Raw genomic sequence first — 11030 nt, 5'->3', positions numbered from 1 at the left:
GCCTCGACCTGCTAGGCTCCAGCGATCCTTCCGCCTCAGCCTTCCAAGTAGCTGGAACTATAGGCACGCACTACCACGCCCAGCTGATTTTTTGATTTATTGTAGAGATGAGGTCTTGTCAAGTTGCCCAGGCAGGTCTCAAACCCGCGGGCTTAAGTAATCCACTCACCTCGACCTCCCAAAGTGCTGGGATTACAGGTTGAGCCACCGAGCCCGGCCTTCCATTATATTTTTAATAATAAAAAAGCAATAAATTTTATTTGGTCCTCCCTAAATACCTTTTTTGGGTTTTTTTTGAGTTCCAGGAGTTTCACTCTGTGGCCCAGGCTGGAGTGCAGTGGCAAGCTCACAGTCACCACACGCTCAATCTGCTGGGCTCAGACAATCCTTCCGCCTCAGCCTTCCAAGTAGCTGGAACTACAGATACTCACTACCATGCCCGGCTAATTTTGTGATTTATTGTAGAGACGAGGTCTTGCAGGTTGCCCAGGCTGGTCTCAAACCCCTGAGCTCAGGCAATGCTCTCGCCTTGGCTTCCCAAAGTGCTGGGATTACAAAACCAAGCCACCGTGCCGGGCAACTTTCTAAGATATATAGTATAAAGCCAATCATAGCTACTCTGTAGAAGCACCTAAAATTTATAACAAGAAACTTTAAGAGCTAGAACTGCAACACATAAGCTGGGGAGTTGGAGGGTAGACATTTTTCACCTCCTCTGTTTCAAGTAAAACAGGTAAAGGAAACTGGTCAAATGAAATATAAAGCAAAGAGGCCGGGCTCGGTGGCTCAGCCTGTAATCCCAGCACTGTGGGAGGCCGAGGCGAGTGGATTGCCTGAGCCCATGGGTACGAGACCAGCCCAGGCAACTTGGCGAAACTTCATCTCTACAATAAAAAATCAAAAAATCAGCCGGGCGAGGTAGCGCACGCCTATAGTTCCGGCTACTTGGAAAGCTGAGGCGAAGGATCTCCGGAGCCCAGCAGAGTGAGGCTGAGGGGGCCGGGAGCGTGCCACTGCACTCCAGTTTGGGTGACAGAGTGAGACTCCAACTCAAAAATAAAACAAAATACAATAAAATAAAGCAAAGATGAAAGATGGAGGCACCCAGCTGCTCGTAAGATAAAGCTGAGTATTTAGAGCCCTTATCATTAACTTCCCTGCTGTACTTCAGGTCAGTCTTAGCTGGTTTCCTTCACTTGAAATCAAAAAATCTATCAAATATACAGAACTTGCCTAAAATACTAAGATTGTCCTGGAGAAAGAAAACCAAAGAAAATCATGTCACAGAGAAATCTTCAAAGAATTAAGTAGTCAATGGTATCATATGCTATAAAAATATAAAATAAGAAATGTATGCACTAGATTTAAAAATTTGAAAGGAACAAGGGTATTTCAATAACTGTGATGCAAAAAGCCAGACAGCAATGAGTTCAAAATGAATAAGAAAATAAGTGGAGCAGATTATTTTATTTTTTTTGAGTTGGAGTCTCACTCTGCTGTCCAGGCTAGAATGCAGTGGCACACTCATAACCACTACAGCTTGATCTGCTAAGCTCAGGCAATCCTTATGCCCAAACCTTCCAAGTAGATGGAACCACAAGCGCATGCCACCACGCCCAGGTAATTTTTTTATTTACTGTAGAGATGGGGTCTCGCCATGTTGCCCAGACTGGTCTCAAACCCTGGACTCAGGCAATCCTCTAGTATCTGCTTCCCAAAGTGCTAGGATTAAAGACGTAAGCCACCACATCTGGCAGTTAAGCAAATTTTAACATTTATCTAGTATTACATTTTTTTTTAAGTCGGCGTATCACTCCGTTACCCAGGCTGGCATACAGTGGCACGCTCATGGCCACTGCAGACTGGATCTGCTGGGCTCAGGCAATCCTTTTACCTCAGCCTTTTACCTGCATCTGAACTACAGGTGCATGCCCAGCTTCTTTTTTAATTTACTGTAGAGACAAGGTCTCACCAAGTTGCCCTGGCTGGTTTTGAACCCCTGCGCTCAGGCAATTCTCTCGTCTCAGCCTCCCAAAGTGCTGGAACTATAGACTTGGGCCAACACGCCCGACAGTTAAGCAAATGTTAACATTTATCTCATATTAAAATTTTCATACCTAGCAGCCAAATAAAGTTTTAATGTAATAGGTTCTAGCAGCAATCAAAAATTTAAAATTTTTTTTTTTTTTTTTTTTTGAGTTGGAGCCTCACTCTGTCGCCCAGGCTGGAGTGCGGTGGCATGCTCACAGCCACCCCAGCATCGAGTGATGAACTGCTGGGCTCCAGCAAGCCTTCACCTCAGCCTTCCCAGCAGCCAGGACCACAGGTATGAGCTACCTCGCCCAGCCAATTTTTTATTGTTTGTAGCGACGAGGTCTCGCCAAGTTCCCGGGCTAGTCTAGAACCTGCAGGCTCAGGCAATCCACTCACATCGGCCTCCCAAAGTGCTGGGATGACAGGCTGAGTCACAGAACCTGGCCAAAAATTTAATATATTTTCACAAACAATATCTGTATATTAATGATTTTAACAGACTACAGAATACTTCATTGCTCTGAAAATAGGAATTTTCCCTCCTATATTTATAAATTATTTATTCTTAAATTGTACCTGCGGCAAATGTCTTCTAATTCCAATGTTCAAGGTGTCAGAATACTCTAACAACTAATTACTAACCATTATAAAGCATAAAAATACAAATTTTTTTTTTTTTTTTTTTTGAGTTGGAGTCTCACTCTGTCGCCCAGACTGGAGTGTACTGGCCGCTCCCGGCCACCGCAGCCTCGACCTGCTTTGCTCCGGCGATCCTTCCACTTCAGCCTTGCAAGTAGTTGGAAGTATAGACTCACGCCACCAAGCCCAGCTAGTTTTAATTTATTGTAGAGATGCGGTCTCACCAAGTTGCCCAGGCGGGTCTTGAACCCGCGGGCTCAGGCAATTCACTCACCTTAGCCTCCCAAAGCGCGGGATTATAGGCTGAGCCACTGAGCCCGCCAAGCATAAAAATATAAATTGCATCAAACTGTAACATATTTGAAAGATGTTTACTCACCTCGTAATCCTATGGAGAAGAAAAATTGTCCTTTTACTTTCAACAGTTATATCCCGACTAAGTTTCACAAGTCTCTCATATTTGTCATGTCTTGCATCAAGTTCCTGTTGAAATACTAAAAACACAATATTATGACCATAAGTATGTATATTCTATACTGAAAGACTTTCAAATGATAAAAAAAAATGCATGTCACAATGTGAACACAATGACTATAGTTACCTGCCTCCAATTAAGGCATGACAGAAGTAGAACATGGTAATAACAACACTACTTCTCAAAATACAAAAAGCTGAACATCAGAAACATTCTGTAGCACCTACTATCTACAGTGTTCTTAACTATCACACATCCTAGGTCTACATCACTAAAAAACCCTAAAGTACCTAGAGAGGTCCGCTTATGTTCTCAGATGTCTAAACATTTAAAACTAAGTGTTGACCAGGCGTGGTGACTCAGTCTGTAATCCCGGCACTTTGGGAGGCTGAGGTGAGAGGATTGCCTGAGCCCCCCGGTTTGAGACTAGCCTGGACAACTTGGTGAGACTACAACAAATCACAAAAACTAGCCAGGCGTGGTGACATGCGCCTATAGTTCCAGCTACTGGGAAGGTTGAGGCGGAAGGATCGCCGGAGCCTAGCTGGTCGAGCTTGCAATGACAGGGAGCAGCCACTGCACTCCAGTCTGGGCGACAGAGTGAGACTCCCACTCAAAAAAAAAAAAAAAAAGAAAGAAATCTAGGCAGAAAATTGAAAGTAGGAGAAAACTAGGACGAGTTCCTGAGAACAAGGAAAGGCTGAACGCAGACAGTGGTGCCCAGTTAGTTTATAAACTGTCTGATAATTCAACACTTCCAAATAGAAATTTTCAACCTGAGGGTATCTGCATGATCAATGTTTGTATATCTAACCCTGAATTGTACCCCACAACTTTATAATAAAACTTTAAATAAAAAAAAAAGAAGCTGGGCTCGGTGGCTCAGCCTGTAATCCCAGCGCTTTGGGAGGCTGAGATGAGTAGATTGCCTGAGCCCGCGGGTTCGAGACCCACCTGGACAACTTGGTGAGACCTCATCTCTACAATAAATCTAAAAAATTAGCCGGGCATGGTAGCGCACGCCTGTAGTTCCAGCTACTTGAAGACTAAGGCAGAAGGATCGACAGAGCCCAGCAGGTCGAGGCTGCAGTGGCCGGGAGCGTGTCACTGCCTCCAGTCTGGTCACAGAGTGAGAATCCAACTCAAAAAAAAAAGTTACCACTTTGTTTCCTAAGAGTTATTGTTTTTTCCTGACCCTGAATTAGTACTTAGTGCTTAAAAAACGGGCCAGGTGTGGTGGCTCATATCTATAATCCCAGTACTTTGGGAGGGAGAGATGAGAGGATTGTCTGAGCCACGGTTTGAGACCATCCTGAGCAACTTGGCAAGACCTTATCTCTCCAGTAAATAAAAAAACTAGCCAGACGTGGTGGTGCATGCCTGTATTTCCAGCTACCTGGAAGGCTGCAGCAGAAGGATTGCCTGAGCCCAACAGGTCGAGGCTGCAGTGGCCATGAGTGTGCCACTGCACTCCAGCCTGGGCGGCAGAGTGAGTCTCCGACTCAAAAATAAACAAACAAATGCTTTAGTTTTTAAGACTCTCTGACAACACTGCATTGCATCTCACATTCCAAACACCCTCGAGGTCTTAAACAATTTGGCTCCTTGCAATACCCCAAAGGACACTCATTGCTTATGGGGTGTTTCAGCCAGGGATGCACAGCTCGACTCTAACTGTGAGGAAACAGCAATCAAACCCAAGAGGAGGAAGAGTCTATTGAGTGAAAAGCCTGGGTTCTTCAGCAAGGTCGCTGTCATGAAAGACAAGGAAAGGCTGAGAAGACAAGGAAAGGCTGGAGTACAGAAAACAGAACAGAGACATGGCGACCACAGGTGGTATGGGACCCTGCACTAGATCACCGGACTAGAGAGAAGAAAACACCAGCAAGAAATATTGGAATGACTGCCACAACATGTACTGTAGATTAAAGTACTGTGTCAATGCTAAATCTCCTGAAATCAATAACAGCACTGGAGTTGCACAAGAGTCATTTTTTGCCTAGGAAATGTATCCTGACGTATTAAGGGATAAAGGGTATGATGAATGCAACTGATCTCCAATGGTTCTAAAAAAATAGTACGTGCATAGATATATAAATTTACATACATGGAGAAAGCGATAAAGCAGAAGTGGCAAAATGCTAAAAATTGGTCTTTCTATGTAAAAACTATATAAAAGTTCTCTGTACTATTTTTCCAATCTCTCACTTTTTTGGGATTATTTCAAAATAAAAAGTTAAAAAAGAGAAGCATTTCTTTACTCAGATGTTTCTGAAATCGTAAAATATTCATCTGATGACTCCTTTTAATGAAATCAACTCTTCACCTTTGATAGCAAAGTAGGTGCCAGAAAAACCTGGGTTTTTACCTACATGATATCCACTTGTATTCCTAATCCTAAATTGTACCCCACATCTTTAAAATTAAAAAAAAAAATTCCTGGGTTTCAGTTTAACAAACTATACCACCCAGCTATTTTTCTCTAGTGTTTTTAATTAAAGACTTCTCATGCAATCCCTTCCTCCTTTCTGAAATGTCTTCCAACATAGTTTTCATCTATGTTAAACTTTTACAGACACTTGGTAAATCTTACGAGAGAAAAATTTAAAAAAGAAATGATTTTTTTTTTTTTTTTTGAGTCAGAGTCTCACTCTGTCGCCCAGGCTGGAGTACAGTGGCACACTCATGGCCACCACAGCCTCAACCTGCTGGGCTCAGGCAATCCTTCTGCCTCAGTCTTCCAAGTAGCTGCAACTACAGGCGTGCACTACCATGCCCAGCTTATTTTTTAATTTATTGTAGAGACAAGGTCTCTCCAAGTGGCCCAGGCTGGTCTCCAACCCCTAAGCTCAGGCAATACTCTCGCCTCAGCCACCCAAAATGCTGGGACAGGCTTGAGCCACCAAGCCCAGCCTAAGAAACAATTTTAATTTTCTACAAATACAAATGACTAGAAGGCAAACATCCTACACTTAAAAATACTGTCACTATGTACAATAAAGCAAATATTATTCACTCTGTAAAAATGAAGAGGACAAAACTATCTTATTTAACTTACTTGAAAATCGAAGGCTCTGCTAGTAACTAAAATATTCTTTCTTTAAATACAGAACGCCTTAATGGGGATTTACCACTTGAGAGTCTCACAAGGGGCATATTGTATATACTGTAAAAAATCTAAGCTGAGTGTAGTGGCACACACTGGCAATCCCAGCAACCTGGGAGGCTACGCCAGGAGGTTCACTTGAGCCCAGAAGCTCAAGGCTGTGGTAAACCACATGTGGTACGGGACCGTGCACTAGACCACTGGACCGGAGAGAAAAAAAACACCAGCAAGAAATACTGGAATGATTGTCAAAACATGTACTGTAAAGTACATATTATCACACCATGACACTATTATCTAGTATAGGTAACAAAGTGAGACCCTGTCTATCTCTCTAAAAAATAAAAATCTAGATAGTACAAAATGATGATGTGTAACTACTTACAAAAATCACTTTTTTTTTTTTTTTTTGAGTCGGGGACTCACTCTGGCCCAGGTTACAGTGCAGCGGCATATCACAGCTCACCATACCCTTGACCTCCTGAGTTCAGATAATGCTTCCGCCTAAGCCTCTTGAGTAGTTGGGGATACAGCTGCATGCCACCACACCGGGCTATTATCATTATTTTTTTTTGTAGTAGAGATGAGGCCTTGCTATGTTGCCCAGGCTAGTATCAAACTCCTGGGCTCGAGCAATCTACCAGTCTCAGCCTCCCAAAGTGCTGCAATTACAGGCATGAGCCACCATGTCCAGCCACAAAAATTACTTTTAATTCCCTCCCTAAGTTACATAAAGTTTTTAAAAGTTACATTACCACACATAAATATTCCCAAAAAAGAAACTTGGGCTTTTTTCATGTATAACTTTTTTTCCAATTCTTTATCCTGTCTTCTGTCATCTTTTGCTCCTGCTTTACTAAAGTGTACCTGACAAATAAAAATTGTGTGTGTACGTGTATGTGTGTATACATATGTATATGGTATACAATGTAAAGTTTTGATATGCATGGGGGTACCCCTCCCAAAAAAACAGAATTCATATAAAATTGTGTATTTATTCTTACATATTTAAGCCTCAGTCAATTTCAAAGGACTCTGCTTAATGCAACACACCTGAGATACTTTTTCCACTGCTCAAAACAGTTTTTGAACTCATCAATTTTGACACCTTTTAATGCTTATTTTTTTGTTTCGCTTCTTTCACACAGACAAAATGTTTCCCTTTGAGGACTTTTTTCATCCAAGGAAACAAAAATCGTGGCTCGGGGTGAGACGGGATGAATAGGGCAGGCGGGTTGCGGGGGTCGTGCCATTCTCAGTCAAAAGTGGCTGAACACTCAGCACGGTGTGGGTAGTTGTTCGTGGAAATCATCCATCTCGAAATGGGCAAATGCGCCGGGCTCGGTGGCTCAGCCTGTCATCCCGCGCCTTCAGGAGGCTGAGGTGAGTGGATGGCCTGAGCCCGCGGGTTCGGGACCCGCGCGGGCAACTTGGCGAGACCTCGTCTCTACAATAAATCAAAAATTCGCCGGGCGTGGTAGTGCGTGCCTGTAGTTCCGGCTACTCGGAAGGCTGACACGGAAGGATCGCTGGAGCCCAGCGGGTCGAGGCTGCGGTGGCCCGGAGCAGCCGCTGCGCTCCAGTCTGGGCAACGGAGTGAGACTCCAACTCAAAAAAAAAAAAGAAAGAAAGAAATGGGCAAATGCGCTGTAGGAATCCCCCCCCAAAAAATTCACTGGTGCCAACCATAGCCCCTCACAACAACACAAGATGGTACACTGATGCTGATAGGTTCCTAGGACACTTACCTAGTGGGGGAAGCCTGTACTACAAGGGGCCTGCCCTCCAAAAACATAATTCCAGTTTTTTGGGAGTCCCCATCATACATATACATTGTGAGATGACTACTACTATCGAGCTAATTAACATATCCATCAACTCAAGATAACATTTTTTTGTGGTGAGAGCATCAGAGATCTATTCACTTAAGCAAATTTCAAGTTTATACTTGCTGAATTTTCAAGCCCTAGTCATTGAACTACCCTTAAACCACTTAACTCTCTTAATAACTACTTTATTTCCGATGTCTGTCCACTCCTAAGGCCCAGCAAATCGCCTGGCCTATGGGAAGCACCCAACAGACATAGCATGTATGAATTTTAAAAAACATAAACTATTAACTAGTAGCTGACAAGCACCAAACTGTATGTGGTATTTTATTACTAAGATAATTAGACCAGGATTTTGCCTAATATTTCTAGATAATAAACATGTATTCCTTATTTGCTAAGAATATATCAGTGATCACTTAAGGCAGGTACTGTGAACACAAAGATGGATAAGATACAGATCCTATCCCAAGGAGTTCAGTAAAGTATGGAAGACAGATGTAAACAAATCAATAAAACTTAATCATGCAATCCAAAATACACATAAGGTTTAGGAAAGCAGTAACCACATTTTTTGTTCACTACTAACACATGCCAAAACATAGTAGATAGTCAATCAGTATTTCATGGTTGGATAGATGGATCATGAACAAATGTAACGTCTGTCACCAAGTCTGCATAAGAAAAAAATCAGAAAAGCTTTAATGGCAAGAAACTACTTAAATTCCATCTTGAAGAAAACTGTAGGTTTACCAGATGGGTAAGGTGGGCACCAAGTTAGAAACAATTCCATCTTCTGTATCAACATGCTTTTTTTCTCTTGTTCCTCTGGCCTTGTGGAACCCAAGAATCAATATAGTCTCTACTCAATTACAGCTCGTTGCCTTACACCCTTGAAGATCGCTGTAGATGGTAGATGGTTTTCAAACGTAGCCACAAATTACTGGAGCCTCCTCTCTTCCCACGGTGGAACCTAATTCCCTTTGAGTAGGAAGCAGCTTCTGAACTGCCACACTTCCAGCAAACAATGGGGTAAAACTGACAGCACATGATGTCTCAGGTTAGGACAGAAGAGGATTGTGGCTTCCTCCTCGCTCACTCTCCAGAGGAACCCAGATGCCACACATAAGGACACTCACACTGCACGTGGAGAGGAACAGAGAGCTATGTGCAAGCAGAAAGTCAAAAGGGTAAATAACTCCAGCCCCAATCAAGCCTTCAGATGACTGCAATCAGAACCAAGCAGTTAAGCCCCTTCCAGTTTCCTGAACCACAGCATAATGGATAGAAGGGAGACAGGAGGGTGGAAGATTTTATGTTGTTTTAACATAAGGAACTTCAGCCGGGCTCGGTGGCTCAGCCTGTAATCCTGCGCCTTGGGAAGCTGAGGTGAGTTGATTGCCTGAGCCCGCGGGAAACTAATAAGCCATCTTCAGTTAATTTTAACTAACAAAGTTGGTGGAGGAGACATAAACTCAAAGAAAAGAGGCATCTGTGAATAAGGGGAACAGTATCATACATAGAAAGGAACAACAAGCCGGACTCAGTGGTTCAGCATGTAATCCCGCGCTTTGGGAGGCTAAGGTGAGTGGATTGCCTGAGCCCGCGGGTTCGAGACCCGCCTGGGCAACTTGGCAAGACCTCATCTCTACAATAAATCAAACATCAGCCGGGAATGGCAGCGCGCCTGTAGTTCCAGCTACTTGGAAGGCTGAGGCAGAAGGATTGCCGGAGCCCAGCAGGTCGAGGTTGTGGTGGCCGGGAGTGGCCACTGCACTCCAGTCTGGGTGACAGAGTAATACTCCAACTCAAAAAATAAATAAATAAAATAAAATAAGGAACTTGACCAAGTCAATATGCTGAGAAAAGAGGGACTATGAAAATACTGTATGTGCATATGTAAGATGCACAAGAGAGGAGTTCCCACTCAGTGCAAAGTGCTACAGTCAAAACAAAGGCACAAGTGCTTGTCTTCAAAAGTCTAGTGGATTGCCTGAGCACGCGGGTTCGAGACCCGCCTGGGCAACGTGGGGAGACCTCATCTCTTTACAAGAAATCAAAAAATTAAGCCGGGCTAGGTGGCTCAGCCTGTAATCCCGCACCTTTGGGAGGCTGAGGTGAGTGGATTGCCTGAACCCACGGGTTTGAGACCTGCCTGGGCAGCGAGACCTCATCTCTACAATAAATCAAAAAATCAGCCGGGCGTGGTAGCGCATGTCTGTAATTCCGGCTACTCGGAAGGCTGAGGTGGAAGGATCGCCAGAGCCCAGGAGGTCGAGGCTGCGGTGGCCGGGAGCGGCCACTGTACTCCAGTCTGGGTGACGCAGTGAGACTCCAACTCAAAAAAAAAAAATTAGCTGGGCGTGGTAGCGCGTGCCTGTAGTTCCAGCTACATGGAAGGCTGATGCACAAGGATCACCGGAGCCCAGTAGGTTGAGGCTGCGGTGGCCGGAAGCAGCCACTGCACTCCAGTTTGGGTGACAGAGTGAGATTCCAACTCAAAAAAAAAGTCTAGTTGAAGAAAGAAAATACACACTAAATATAAACACACGTTAGTATATAATAGAGAAAATATTACCAGACACAAAATAATCTTGAGTATGTGGCATGTCTAATATTAATGAACAAATATTACCTTGTTTAAGTAACATGCACCTGTTTACTAATGTTAATGTCTACCCCTTCATGGGACCTACAAGTCAAGGCCTTTGAAATCCAGACTCAGGGCAATCTAGCACCACCACAAAACCCCCGAAAAAATTAAGTTTCACATCTGCACATCTTAAATTCTCAGAGGCTGTTTGCTCGGGCAGAACGTGGCTAATTAATTTTTTTTTTTTTTTTTTTTTTTGAGTTGGAGTCTCACTCGGTCGCCCAGACTGGATGGAGTGCAGTAGCTGCTCCCAGCCACCGCAGCCTCGACCTGCTGGGCTCCGGCGATCCTTCC

The 11030-nt window shown here is 43.7% G+C and overlaps 1 protein-coding gene across 1 annotated transcript in view; it reads right to left on the bottom strand.

Moving 5' to 3' along the window:
- Positions 1-8727, bottom strand: part of LOC103266695 (translin-associated protein X-like) — a 36997-nt gene extending 28270 nt beyond the window's left edge. The window contains exons 1-2 of the mRNA XM_008064327.2: positions 8673-8727; positions 3053-3167 (exon numbers count right to left, since the gene is read on the bottom strand). Of these exons, the coding sequence (XP_008062518.2) occupies positions 3053-3167; positions 8673-8676 (119 nt within the window). The 5' untranslated portion in view covers positions 8677-8727. The remainder of the gene's footprint in view (positions 1-3052; positions 3168-8672) is intronic.
- Between the last annotated feature and the right edge of the window lie 2303 nt (positions 8728-11030).

This window comes from Carlito syrichta, unplaced genomic scaffold (assembly GCF_000164805.1).
Source record: "Carlito syrichta isolate Samal-C Ts95f unplaced genomic scaffold, Tarsius_syrichta-2.0.1 Scaffold307299, whole genome shotgun sequence".
Classification (NCBI taxonomy): domain Eukaryota; kingdom Metazoa; phylum Chordata; class Mammalia; order Primates; family Tarsiidae; genus Carlito; species Carlito syrichta.
The sequence above is the reverse complement of the archived record's forward strand: the minus strand, read 5'-3'. Positions and strand labels throughout refer to the sequence as shown.